At 38.7% G+C, this 15,505-nt stretch overlaps 1 protein-coding gene across 11 annotated transcripts in view; it reads left to right on the plus strand.

Moving 5' to 3' along the window:
- Nos (nitric oxide synthase) overlaps window positions 1-15,505 on the plus strand; it is a 1,339,001-nt gene that overhangs the window by 356,628 nt on the left and 966,868 nt on the right. For all 11 annotated transcript variants that reach the window (XM_032601207.1, XM_031933451.2, XM_032601209.1 and 8 more), the window contains 1 exon segment: window positions 11,845-11,946. In XM_032601207.1, coding sequence (XP_032457098.1) covers window positions 11,845-11,946 — 102 coding nt within the window.

The following is a 15,505-nucleotide window of genomic DNA, read 5'->3' on the forward strand; positions in this document are numbered from 1 at the left end:
AGTGAAAATTTCAAACGTGCTTTGAACAAAATACTCTCAAGTAAATGAGATGGTTCGGAGAGCGTTCAGACTTTGGAGCAAGGTGCAAGACTTGCTGCTTCAAAACGTTGAACAAAAAAAATCCTTACCACGAAAATCAGGTGATAAGTGGCTAAGCTATAATATTTAAGAATGTCTTATGAAAATCAATATTTTGACACTAAACACGAGGCTGGCTACGCAGGTGCAGGTATTTGGTTAAGCAATCAGGATGCATACACGCTTCATTGTCCTATTAGGAGAAAATTTCCTAGACTCATGTACAATGTCAGTAATGTGGATGATTGTTGGGAGATGGATTTGTGTGACATGCAGGCTCTCAAAACTTACAACGATAACTTTGCATATCTTCTTGTCGTAATAGATATTCTTAGTAAATAGGCTTGGGTCGAGCCGCTTTATGACAAACTGTCAAGAGCGTCGTAAGTGCTTTTGATAAAATCCTAAAAAGAGCTAATGGTCGATCACCTGTACTTGTAGAAACAGATAAAGGTAAAGAGTTTGTTGGTTCGGAATTTAAAAAATATTTAAAACAACATGATATAAATTTTCGAGTTGCACGTAATCCTGATGTTAAAACAGCAGTTGTGGAACGTCTTAATCAAACCCTCAAAGAAAGAATGTTTAGGTATTTCACACATAAAAATACACACAGATATATTGATGTTATTCAAAATATTTTTTATGCCTACAATCACACACTGCACAGTGGTATAACAATGATTCCTGCTAAAGTGAATATGCGAAACGCCGATAAGCCTAGAATAATGTACCTGAACTTTACGGACATCTACTTATAGCGTCAGCAGAAAAGAAAAGAGGCTACTACAACCTACGAAAATGTGCGAATGTAAGGAAGCTCATTACTATAGTTTTAGCGAAAAAGTTAAACGTATATTTGGCATGCGAGTACGGGACGTTGACAGTTACACTTCACTTTAAATGCTGTCAGTAGAGCATGAAACACAAAAATGAGTTACTACGTAGAATATTTTTCCGATAAAATTGGTGCTGGGCTAGGTAGAGAAGGTGTACGACGAGTGTTTGCAGGATCAAGCTATCAGCGTGGACACGGTGGTATAGGCCATTTCTTGAGTGGTTTATTTCGAAGAGTCTTACCATATCTCACTAGTGGTGCCAAAGCTGTAGGTAAAGAAGCTATAAAAGCAGGAATAAATGTATTAGATGATGTGGGTAATCACGGTCTCAGTTTTAAACAAGCTGTGAATACGAGTGCACGAGAGTCTGGTCGAAATCTTATACATAAGGCCGCAGATAAAATAGCTGAAATGATGAAGGGGTCTGGATATAAGCGACGTGGTAAAGCGAAAACGTCAGTCGCGTAAGAGTCGTATAACTCGACGCAGTAGCACCAGCGGTAGTGTGAAGAAAAGACGTGTCAGTAAGAGTAAAGTTAGAAGCTCGAAAAAAAAAGAAAGTAAATAGAAAGAAGAGGAAACGCAGTGTCTCTGATATTTTTGGATAAACAACATCAACATTTTCATCAACGGCTTTTCTGCATTCAAACTCATGCGAGTGCATGAAATCCGAATTAGATTTATTTACTTTACCACCAACGCAAACGTCAGTGGAAAATTCACAATTCATACATTACAAGCCCGTTTCATACATTACAAGTTTCATCTCTTACCGACGATGGACCATTGGAATTTGTCGTTCCAGAAGGAAGTGATTATCTTGATCTTGCGCATACAATGCTCAGTATACGCCTGCAGATATTACCTAATGTTGAAATTGAGGCTAATGAGAGTGCCACAGAGTACTCTAAGGTAGCACCAGTGAATAATCTTTTACACTCACTCTTTAATCAGATAGATGTGTTCTTTAATCAAAAACTAGTATCGCCGCCAAATAATGCATATCCATACCGTGCATACATCGAAACACTGCTAAATTATTCAGCGCCTACAATGAATACTCATCTTACATCAGCACTCTGGTATTTAGATACTCCTCGTAATATGGAGACACCACCCAACACCCCAGTCACTGATCCAACAGCAAATAAGGGAAACGTTTATCGTCAGTATTTTTCAATTAATGGCCAAACTGTTGATCTAATTGGACATTTACATTGCGATATTTTTAATCAAAATAAGTTTTTGCTAAATGGTGTTGAACTACGCTTACGATTAGTGAGAAGTAAGGATGCTTTTTGCTTGATGGATGCGTCTGATAACGACAAATTTAACGTACATATTAAAGAAGCATCACTGATTGTACGTCGTGTGAAAGTGAGTCCAGGGATTATGTTAGCACATGCGAACACTCTCGCAAAAGCCACGGCTAAATATCCAATAAATCGTGTAGAAGTAAAAGCATTTACATTACACAGTGGTATTCATGGCGATACACTTGACAATGTTATCCTAGGCCAGATTCCTAAAAGAATAATCATCGGTTTCGTAGATAATAGAGCATTTAATGGGAATAGAAAGTTCAATCCTTTTAATTTTCAACATTTCAACATAAACTATCTTTGACTTTATGTGGATGGAGTACAGATTCCCAGCAAATCGCTACAGCCACGATTTACGGGGAGTAATCCGATATTCGTAGAATGTTATCACACATTATTCTCTGGTACGGGAATACACTTTCTGAATGAATCACTGATGGTTACACGAACAGATTACAATAAGGGCTATTGCTTTTTTGCTTTTGATCTAACACCTGATTTATCTGCAAACTCATAATTTCATTGGAATCTTATCAAGCATGGTAGTGTTCGAGTAGAAGTCAAATTTGAACACGCTCTAGCAGCAACAATTGACTGCATAATTTATGCCGAATATGACAATGTCTTGAAAATAGATTCAAGTCGACAAATCATAACGGATTTCAATGCTTAGGAAGAGATCGTGGGAATAGAAAGAGAAACAACAGCAGCGCCTTCTACATTGTTAACGGTCAGAGAACAAGACACACTATGCTCAGTTCTCTTTGAACGTTTATACAGTTCACTAGTGCTACTTTACCTTCTGCTGCTGCTGCTAATGGCTCTTAAACTGTTATGGATTACATTATTAACGTTCAAGGTCTGAGAGATCTTAATAACAAATTTATTCCTAAAGAAGTGGCTATACTTGGTTTAAAAAATAGAGCTATTGGACACTGGATCGTAAAGGCTCCCCACAATTTCACAGAATTGTCTATTGGAATAAAAAGGTCTAACGAATACATCTCTAATCAGTTTCATGGTGTCCGCTGGCATGAACGTGACATTAGTATGGAACAATTGCAATTTCATTTACAACAAGTGGCAAAAGTGGCTATACGTTTTTTTACTCGTGGACACGATAATTGGAGATATTTGGAAACTGTCATGTCTCGTGAAGTTGTGAATGTGGAAGAAATGTACGCGCCGACTTTTCAAGAATTAAAAAAGAATTATCCGGATAGATTTATGTGTTTAAATAAGAGTATCCAAGATATAAACAACACTCGTGATTGTGCTGTCAACCAGGCATATTTATTGAAAAAGTGGTTGCACTCTATTGCCGAGGATATAACCCAAGATTCAGCGCAAAAATTTAGCGATGCTTTATACTGTAAACTTCATTCTCGTGTTAGAACAGCAACATCTATTTATAGCGAACGTGGAAGCGACGTAGTTGATCATAGCTAAAACAATGAATACACGTCAACTGCTAAGGGCCCTCAAACCATTAGCTGCCAAGACAGTTGGTGTATACGCTGCAGATAGAATCCCTAATGTTATGGAACATCCTACGGCTATTATCGCAAACACAGATGATCACACCAAACGAGGAACACATTGGATTGCTATTTACATAGATGCAAATGGTTACGGAACGTACTTTGACAGTTATGGATTACCACCAATCTCACAACATCATGTTTAAAGACTCAAATGAAATTGTAAACGATATCAGTGGAATAAGCAAAAATTACAAAGCATCGATTCGCAAGTGTGTGGTCAATACTGCATTATGTTTCTTTATCATATGGTTATGTTAATATACCTAACTTACGCACATTTTGTAATAAGTTTTCACGAGATTCCAAAAAGAACGATGCGTTAGTGGATGCGTTTTATAAAAATCTTTTAAGAAATAAAAAAGTACGCCTGCGTTCAAGAAATGATAAGAGATTCGGAACTGAGCGTTCTCTTGGTTCAGGATTTTGCAATCAAACATGTACTTCGAGAATATCTGCGAATTATTGAAACAATTGTCAAATATCATTGAGTAAAAATATGAATAAATTACAATCTTAAATATCTAAAATATTCTCATTTACAATACCTTACTTGCTTCTACATTCCTGTTATGTGAAATACTGTAGTATAAGAACTTTATAAATATAGCCGTTGACATCCAGGGTCATTTATGTTTTACTTTCACATCCTGTTTCATCATGCTCTCACTGTAAGTAGAAACCGATGAAAGTGCTCGTAGTCTAAACATATTGTTCTTAGAAGTTTGCGAGATGTAACCCTAGCTTTTGACCGTTGAGCTTTTGACCGTTGACGAATATGATACTTTCATTCCTGTTGCGTCAGCAGGCTTCTTTGTGTTCTTCTGCGAATACACGTGCAGGAATGCATCCCTACTACTCTTGAATAATTTACTCTGAGATAGTGGGGGGATTCATTCGACAGTGGATAAAAAGAGCGAGCAGTGTCAGGAGCCACATCAGTACAGTCTTGTGGTGTTCACAAATCGTTTCTCAAGAGAAACCCTTTGTGACGTTCATAGTGTAAAAGTTTTATTTGCCATGGTTCAATCAAGCGACATTGTCCAACCTCGTTTGCAGAATATCTTGCCAAACATGCTGCTGTCTACAACCTACGCAGTTAATAAGTCGAATTCCAAAAGGATTTCTCTAGGATTGGAGTGTCATCAGGGTAGCTTCCGTCCTGTAGTTAAGCTTTCTACAACTACAGGGAGTTTCAAATCCATAAAATTCGATGTGGCCAGCTGGAAAGTTTTTAAGAATTACTTCGATCTTATCAATACCTATTTCCAAGATGCGTACAGATTCCAAAGTGAGTACGGACGACCTACAAAGATATACATGGAAAACCACGATCTGATGTTTACAAGTTCATACAACACAAAGTCTATACTGATTGAGGAAAGACCTGTTGGAACACCTCTCTTTCCAAATCTACTACTAGATGAAGAAGCCGAGGACGAAGTTAATAGCGCTTCCGCTGCTTTCGCTGAAACTGCTACATGTGGTAGTGATGCTACTCCTGTTGGCGGGAGATATCAACCTCCAAGGGTGAAGAAATAAAAAACGTCCCACATTCAACCTGCTATTTGCATGCAGAAAGTTACTTTCGATGGATTGAGGATTGTCTTACCATGTGTCGACAAACGTCTCGAGAAACTTAAAGCCTGCGTTACTAGGGTAAATGAAATCATGGTTTATATTAAAGAATTTTTAATCGAATGTATTAAAACGATACAGAAAACTTGATTGAAAATGCCAAATCTACTATGATGAAAACCTACGAGGTATTTCAACAATATTATACTCTATACAGCGATAATATTAAAATTAATGTTGGTGATAAGTTTGTAAACGATATTGATGAATCGTTGGTTAATATAATTATTTGTGAAAATGCTGCCTTTAAATTGTTTGATATCTATAGGGATATATATACCACTATCGTCAAATCATAATAATTTATCATGTTATTCTTCGTGATTACGCTTTGTACATATACACTTTTTACTTCAAATAAAACTGAAAAAATACATATTTTCTCTTGTTACATCGTTCAATCCTCACTTTTCCCCCTCCATTCTCCCTACGTATCAGTATAAATACCTTTGCGATTCGGGGATATACTCATTCTCACATGAACCTCCTTGAAGTATCATCATCATTATTGAAAAAATGGATAAATTAAAAAACGTATTCTCTTCGAGCAAGAAGGAGGAGAAAAAGCCTCTCATTGAAAAAGATAAAACGTTAGAATCCAAATTTAAGAAGTATGAATACTCTAATAACACCTTCTCGTTTCCGAGACAACAAGGCTACAAGAGCTTGGATGAATAATCTTTGAATTTATACATTTTATTATCTAAAACGGTCCTTTTAAGGACCACAATATTTTCATAAACGTAGCGCAAAATAATAATATACACATTCCTCATCCCATACACCATGTAAGATTGATGTTTATATTAGAGGATGGTGACATCATTAAAATTTCATCTTCTAAACAAATAATTAGGATATGTTATCCTGTCAACATATCGTTTAGATGTCTTATACACGTGTCATAAAGATAATCTTTATCTTGTAAATAAGGTGTCACACGTGTCGCATCCTTATCTTATAAACAAGTAATAAATATAAGGTATCATGTTTGTTTATACAAACAAGTAATAAACATACTGTTTAATATTGTGGTAAAGATATCTAATTTGTTTATGTAAACATGATATATGACGTACACGGTATAAACATGATACTCTTATCTTAATTACCTATTTATAAACATGATACCTTATCTTATGTTTATTACTTGTTTACATTGATAAGATAAGGATGCGCCAGTGATGACGTCATTTCTTATGTCTCCCCATACCGGTTTACTTACTATTTACGTGCCAATGAATTGGCAGCGGTTTATTTATTGAGATAAATATTTTGAATAGGTTTTGAGCATAACGGTAGTTTCCAAAATAATAAAATTTGATTGTTAATTTAGTTCTGCCCACATTTACCCTGTTGACAATAAATACATTTTTTTTGTTGTGTACATCCACGTTGCGGTGCTAAATGATGACCGCGGTCATTCTCATGTCTGGCCCGGAAGTCGGAGAGGGAATCAAGGGAGTGAGATCGTAGATAAAAGAAAAAACACCTTAGCTAAACTCGATTACGCGGCGGTAGAGAAATCGAGCGACAAAGATCGATGTTGCAGCGCCTGCGTTCCGATGCGTTTATCCCTAAAACACGTACGTTTATCCAGGTGAAATCTTTCTGTTACCGCTCGGGCGTTCATTGAGCGTAGCACGAGCAAATGCGCCGCCCTGTATGCACTGGACCCATGCGTAGTATTTGCCCTTGAACAAGGGTAAGTGAAGGAACTCTTTATGCCCTAAGCAATGAGCGTTGCTTCTTGGCGAGAGTCGAGGAGACGTTGTAAGGACGTTGTGCGTGCCCGATAGAGCAGCGTTCCGTACGGACTTATCGTCGGAAAACGAGTGGGCGTTGACGCGCAACTGGGCCCCTTTATAATTTCTCGCGAAGTGCGAGAATTGGTTGGTCGTGATGCGGAAGCAGCAAAAATGCCCTTCTGGCTCTGAGCGCCGGCCGCAGCTGAGAAGTCACTCCTCAGTTCGAAGAACCGAAAGATGGTTAGAACGTTCTCGTCGCTTTCACGCGTGAGGAGAAAAAGTCGCTAACTAAGAAATGTGCAGCAGAGCTCGCGAGCGTCAATATTCCCCCTGCTTCGTCGATTTTTTCTCCAGTTAAGATAAACAAAACGTAATTACGGTTATGATATGACTTGAAAAAAAAAATCAATGAATTGAATTTCCGAGTTCACGGTGTTATTGTAATTGTTTACAAAAGTATTTTTTAATTCTGAATGGTGTAGTGTGCGTTGTATGTAGCAGACTGGTCTTCGCATTATAATTATATTTTTTTTTTCATTTATGATTATTTTGCGTGTTACAAATTATAAATAAAAAAATAATCGGTACATTTATATAGAAAATTGTATAGCGGTAAAAAATATTGAACATGTTTGAACTTACAGTTTTTTTTTTATATTATAGCCTTTTTAAGTTGGTAAATGATACCGACCAGAGAGGTTCCCTATAGTCGCGGTGCATGTGCATCAGATCGGAATGCAGTGCACATGCATCTTGACTGGACCTACAGTTTAATGATACAGTGCAAAACTGTATACAGTGGGATCCGAACTTCTGGAGCTTTGACGTTATAAGATACTTATGTATATAACATACAAACCTATGTAAACATAGAGGTGTCTCGATGTCAGAAAAGCTGAGAGTCAGGCTTGAAACCAGAACCTCTGGATTACTAACCTGATACTCTGCCTACTGAGCCATCACCACTCTCTGAACTTAGAGTAATAAATAGTTTGGTAATGAGCGTATTAAATAATAAGGCTAAAATAAGGATAAGAATATTGATTCAACGTTAAATAACTTATATAAATTATTCACAGTTCTTTATATCATTATGAAGTTTGTCCATGGAGTCCATGACTTCATCCAAGGTTAGAGGATCGGGTATCTCGAGATTTGGTGCATTTAGTAGCAACATCATCTCGTTTTGTTCTTCTGATATTACCACTGAATCACTCTACACACGGGCGATAGTCACTGAGTGTGGACGTGCACTTTTGTCACTTTTTGAGCGTGTCTATGACACGCGCACTTAATGATTAGCGTAATCTACTGGTCGACGAGTCCGTAAGAAGTACCGGGTTTGCATTGGTGCTGCTTATCGTCCAGCTGCATGTCTGGCGGCTGCTTTTGCCTTGGTTGGTTGTCCTTGCTTCCACGACGTGCCAGTGGTAACGTGACCATCGACGTTTTCTGTTTGATTGTGACAGGTTGTGGAAATAACCTTTGTCATTCAATCCGGGTTATCTATCGTTTTGTTGTGTTGTTTTTCTGCTAATTACGGCAGATATAAAATTTCGTCAAGATGAGCTGAAATTTGCGTGCTGGACGGCGAGTGAGCATGAGTCGGTGAAGGCGACTGCACATCTCGGTTTGTGTATGCAGCATCTGACTCGTTAGGTGTCGAAGATTCCTTCTGCTGTGAATCGTCTGAAGTCTCAGCAGATTGCATAGAGAACTTCCGTAAATATCGTATGTGAAGTTTAATGTCTTCTTGACCCGGGCTTTTCAGTATGTAGACGTCTAGAGTGCGTTTTTGTCGAATTTTATAGGAGCTAAATCATCGTTGTGCTATACTAGCCGTAAAACCGTCGATTGCCTTTAACTAAGCAAAATTCTTCGCAAGTTCAAGGTCTCCGACTTGTAAGTATACGAGATCTTCGTTCGATGCAGTTGCGGTTGTTTTTGCTCGGCTTGGTCGATGCGCTCTTGAACCTCGGCGTTATAAGAGAGAGACTATTCCCCTGGTTGTGGCAAGACGCGCCCGAGTAGCATAAAGCTTGGTGATTGTTCCATGCCTTTTTTTATGCGACGTTACGTTGTTAACAATTCTTTTAGTTGTTGTACATATTCTAGCGGAAAAGCGTGTTTCACCTTGCTGAAGAAATCTGTAGGATTTTCTCATTTGATGGACTGTTATTTTGCGTGAGAAAAACTCTGTGATGCGATTTAATACCGAAATAAATGCAATAAAAATTATGATCTTGTACGACCTATTGTTCTTTAAGCCATGTTCGTCCAAGCGTAACATCCGAGTTTGACTCGTCACTTATCATAATCGTACTTCGTGCGTTTAATTTATCGTTATCAATAAATGTTTTATTTTTACAGACAGTGTGCACCGTAATTTGCACTTTTTTTGCGATTGATGTCAGATGGTACGAATTTTCCGCGTATAAAACAGTCACTAGCGGCTGATTCTATTAAAGCGCTTGTTTCTTGACCGTTGATTCTAATGCGTAAATGATCAATCCACGTCGTTGATACCTGTGCTGATACGTTCATTGCGCGGCTTTCCTTAGAGCGGCCGTCCCCGCACTGTTCACCGCCCAGTCTGGTTTCCAGTTTCCTGCCGATTGGGATTTAATTGGCAATCACGGTTCTAGTGCCTTTCTGGACATAAATGGCATCGTGACAATACACGGTTCTAGTGCCTTTCTGGGCAGCAATGGCATCGTGACAATACTTGTTTGCGCGTCATTTTTCGGTTTCGTTTGTTGGACAGCAAATGACTAGTTTATGGCTGCATTGCATCGTGCTACATTACGTTCATCCGTTTCGTCTCGCTCGATTTGTGAAGCTTTTAAGATCAGATCTGCAACTGTGTCAAAATTTTACGAGCGTAACAACTTTTTCGTCGAGCTGCGAAGCGATTCTACTAGTACCAACACGAGTTCTTCTTCCGTCGCTTCTGGTAAAAGACATCGTGCTAGTAAATGACGCCGTTCGAGAAAAAGTAACGTACCCTCCTTATCTGTTTGTGGTTGGCCGTATAATTGAGCACGCAATCTTATTAGTTAGTATTAGTTCAAAAAATTTAAACCAAATCATATTCAGGCCTTTATAAACAGCCCATAAGCGAGCCGCATCGTCGTTTAGACACCGAGATACTTGTCTGACGCGTTAGTTAGGTTCGGTGTTGTTTAATCGGAACGTATCTTTACACGAGCGTAAGAAGATTTCCGGATCTTCATGATCTTTGCCAAGAACTCGGGTAAAAGTTCGGTGTTGTTGTTGACGAGTGCGCGTAGTAAATTACGCGTCACCGATGTTCGGTTGCGGAAGAACATCTATGTTGCCCAGTGGGTTAGCGCCTGGTAAAATTTGACCTCCCGGAATTCGACCGTCAGCATTTTAACCGCCTGCGTTCATATCGCCTGAATTTTGTCCGTAGAGATTTTGTATGCCAAAATTTTGTACGCCAGCATTTTGTACGTTAGCACTTTGTCCGCCTGCATTTAATCCTTCACGACCGATACTGAGACCAAGGCCATTGTCGTTGTTTTGTTGATTATTCCGATTTTCGCATTGTGGAAATTCCGGAAGTGGTCGGCGTTTGAAATTTATTTTTTGCGTTTTTGCGATCACTTGTGTTGCTCTTTTCACTTTCGTGATACTTAGACAGAAAACGTTAGCTAGAAATCGACCAAAATAGCTTGATGTTGCAGCGCGCGCGTTCCGATGCGTATATCCCTAAGACACGCACGTTTGTTCAGGTGAAATCTTCCTCGTTAGAGCTCGGGCGTTCACTATGCGTAGCACGAGCAAACGCGCCACCCTGTATGGACTGGGCCAATGCGTAACATTAACCCTTAAACGAAGGTAAGCGAAGGTTCTCTCTATGCCCTATAAGCGACGAGTATCACTTCTCGGCGAGAGTCGAGGAGGTCTCGTGAGGACGTTGTGCTTGCCCGAGAGAGCAGCAGTCCGTACCGACTGATCGTCGGTGAACGAGTGGGAGTTCCTGCGCGACTGGGCTCCTTTATAACTTCTCGCAGAGCCACAGCGACGTGCACTGATTAATTGGTCGTGATGTGGGAGCAGCGAGAACGTTTCTCCTTCCAGCTCTGAGCGCTTGCCGCAGCTGAAGAGTCGCTTTTCAATTTGGAGAACCGAAGGTCGGTTAGAACATTCTCGTCGCTTCCACGCGTGAGGAGAAAAAGTTGCCTACTAAGAAATTAAAAATATGTGATAATTTGGGACTGACTATTTTGAATATATAAAATATAAATATAAGTATTTGATTTGTTCATAAATAGTGTTACTGTCCTCATGGTACTCTCATTTATGGACACATCAAATACTTATATCTATATTTGATATATTTTAAATAATCGGTTCCAAATAAGCACATATTTTTAATACGCATTACCTGTCAAAATACGTGTTTTTAGTACGTATTAAAGATACGTACAAAAAATATGTATTAATTTTCAACATGGTATACTAAACACGGTATTTACACTATGAAGCAGGTCGTATATTGTGTTGGTGTATGAATTTTATTTTAAAGCATATGTTCTATAATAAACTTATTAGTTAGTGCTTATAATATAATACATACCCAAATAAAATTAATAAAATATAGCATGCGAAAGAGAAGTATCAAAATATTAATTAATATAATTTTTTTTTTTAGATTATTGCTACAAAAATGGAGCTTGATATTCGAATGCCATCTTCTTTGTGGAAAGACAAAGCAATGATTGAAGCAAATTTAGCTGTTCTATATAGTTTCCAGGTAAATACTAATTACAAATTATTGTGTTGTTTATTTTATATTCAAGAAATTCCGTTGTTGCTAACAGCTAGTAAGCATATTTAAAGAATGTCTCTTTCTAATTTTCATTTTATGCGTACCCTTCGAGTTTATAAGGTTCTGAATGAATTTATGTTAAACTTGCGAATTATACGTGATATTTTTGTCCAGGAAGTCTTATGCAATAGGCGTTAAGCCTCTTAAACTCTATCTCGTCAGCCTGTAATCTTGGGAGTTTTCATTTAAGATAAGCCCTCGTTTTCTCAAATATACAATCCTTCAATTCCTTATCTAGTAAACCAGGGGAGAAGAAATACTATGTTTAACTTTGAATCACAACATTACAATTACGATTATAATTTTGTAAATAAGTGTAGGTACAAGTACAAGAAAGAAGAGAGAACTTACAAGCTATGATCTGGCGCAAGTTAAAGCTTACGTAACGATCAGCACGGCTATTGCATTTAGCTTCGCGAGCCACTGCGGCTGCACAGTGCTATGGGTGGAAGGAACAACCGTAAGTAGAGTGGTCAGGGTCACCGTTGCTATGGTATCTCTCTAACAGTTAGGCTAACAAGAATATTCTAGACATAAGCTTAAAAACTGCTGCTGACAGCTCTGCTTTGTGCTCTATATCCATTGAGGCTGTTTGTTAATTTAACTTAAGGTTCTAAGACTGTTTACCTAAAGCTATTCCACTAGAAGATACTTTGAACTCAAAACATTTACTTAAAAGACAATTCCTCAGTAAGTTTTTTTTTTTGAAAGGACATTTTGTCAATAGGGACTTCCTGCCATTATGACATTTTTCTTTAAATGATATGTCGCCTGAAATCTATTTTTGCACTTCAGATCGCTACCTAAAGAATAATTTGCGGTTTCTAAGCGTTTCGCCAAACCTACGTTTGTTCGATTTTGTCAACTTGTTTTCTATATGATTTTTTATTTTCTTTATATTCGTATCGCAAAGTACATAATATTGCAAACTCATGGATATTGGAATGATGTGTACAATTGTCACGTGTGTATGCTCACACGTATACAGCGTTGCTAGTCATAATGCAATCGATACATAAATCGCCGAATATGTGCATCGCAACAGCTCGGACTCACCCCGAAGCCCGATCCTTTCGACTCAGCACAACCTGCCTTCCATTATTTGAACGACCGCAAGGATAGGAATCATACCACCCGAGAAGTCTATAAAAGAAGGTGCATACCGGCGCTTATTCTCGATTTCGCCACTCACGATCAAGCATTAGACAGGTAGTAGGATGGCAAATTACTACGCTGAGGATCCATTCGGGTTCAAGCCTTGGCCAGGCAACATTTTTTATAAATTTTTTTGTTTAGTATTCTATAGTAATTCTTTTAGTTCTGTAATAACATTAATTTCTGTTAATTACGTTAAATATAGAAATTTAATGAGTAATTTATGGAGTGATTTATCATGTGATAAATAGCGCCAAAACGTCACGTGATAAATTACTCGAAAATCACTTGATAAACCACGTAATAAATCGAGTGATTTTTTGCTCCAGGGGTAGTTCCAATATGATAATGACAGAACATAATCACTGCCAGAGATCATTCCTACGAGGGCCAACAGCGTTCACAGTGCTCAAAAGCGTATATTTTCAGTATTTGAACTATTTCTCAGCATCAAATCAATGACATCTCTTAAAATCATATAAAATTTGTATTATTTTCTTTCTCGCTCGCGTAGCTATGATTTATTAACTAGCGATGGTCACCTCGTTCGCTGACGCTCGCTTGCTTAACAATTGTAAAATGAACCATTTGATTAAATTTTTAAATTTGTATTTCTTAATTTCATAAAACAGTAGCAGAAACTTATTAGCTTAGCATAAAATTACTGTTTTGAAAAAAGATGATTTTAATGGTGTCAAATATCAGGCAATAATTAGACACAATAACAGGTGTCAATATATGCCGGTGGTTTTGCTGATGCTCAATCGGTTATATAAGTGATAGATTTTTTCAAAATTAAAACATTTTTGATGTTGCCAACTTCGTATATATACATTGCAAGCTCTATTCTTATTTATACACACACACACATGTATGTACACACACGCATTCGCACAACTCGCGGGTATGCCGATACTCCGTATGTGGCGCGTTTCCTAGGTAGCCGATAGAAGTATCACAGATGCACACGTCTGCAATGCGAGCTGCGAGACGAGCAAGCGATAAGAATCCGCAGAGCCGTACTACGATGCATAGTATGCGCTTGCATTGTAGACGTTAGCTCAGTGGTTAGAGCTCCCGCTTGTTAATCTCGGGATCCGCGGTTCAAGCCCGCATCTACTCTTTTTCGCTTTTCGACTCGTCTCCTATCCATCCATTACAGGAGAATGCTCATCGGCGCGTTAAGGTCTCATCAACCGGCCGAAGGGTAGAGCAGAAATAAAATATACTTCGAGTAAACAGGCTAGGAAAAAAGCTCCAAAAACAAACATGGATAGTGAGTTAAAAACATAACTACCTCAAGTGGGTCAAGCCACAGAGCCCAGTCCCGCCGCCAATTCCAATCGAGTGAAAGCCCCGGTGGTCGGCGCTGGCCCTATGGAGATTAGGGGGAAGCGCAGCCAAACTCACTTAGATGGCGCAAAGGTTAGTCATCTGATCCCTGCTGCACGTAGAAACGCAGGTGATATGGAAATGGAGGTTGATGTAGACGACAGCTGTTTGCGTAACGCAAAGGATTACACACTTGGACCGCCTTGGTAGCAGAATCAAGGAATTTATGGACTATGTGAAGGACAGGCACAATGGGCACAAACAAATCAAAATCTTGCTCAAATCATAAGAGCAAGCTATAGAAATCTCTGCATGGCAAATGATAAATTATGGCAATGCCAATGCCTGAGAACTCAGGGAAGGGAAACCCTAAGTCTTAGATCTTGGAAGGCGGGTTTAATAAAGGACTACTCCGCAGGATAGGAATAGAGGAAATAAAGAAGAGAATAATCAACCTTAAAAGGCAGCGTGGCAGGAAGTCGTCGCAAGAAAGTTAAAGAATAAGGAGAAAACGGCAAGCAAAGAGAATAAAAGTGTCCCTAGCTGGGGGGGGGGGGGGGACAACAACCAAAAAAGTACCAGTTACAAACCACTTACAGACCACTTACAAACCAGAATAGGACCAGCAAGGATGGACCGAAGCGGGCAAGACGCCCCAGACCGGATGTTTTAATCATCAAGGCTGCAAGAGGAAAGAGCTATGCAGACATTTTGTCAAAAATTAAAAGCGGCTCCGTCACTCAAAAAGCTGGGTGAAAGCGTAAATAAAATACGCAGAACAGTAACAGAAGATCTTCTTATAGAGCTTAAACGCACAAGAGAAGTCAATACCTCGGACTTCTTAGAAGCAGTTCAAGCAGTACTAGTGGAAGGCGCCAGAATAAAAGCACTACAGTAGAAAGAAACCATTAAAGTAAGCGATCTGGACATGCTTACCTCAGAAAAAGGAGGTACTAGACGCACTTTAGACGGAAATTGGCAAAGAGAACTTTATAGA

The sequence above is a fragment of the Nasonia vitripennis genome, assembly GCF_009193385.2.
Source record: "Nasonia vitripennis strain AsymCx chromosome 1 unlocalized genomic scaffold, Nvit_psr_1.1 chr1_random0002, whole genome shotgun sequence".
NCBI lineage: Eukaryota > Metazoa > Arthropoda > Insecta > Hymenoptera > Pteromalidae > Nasonia > Nasonia vitripennis.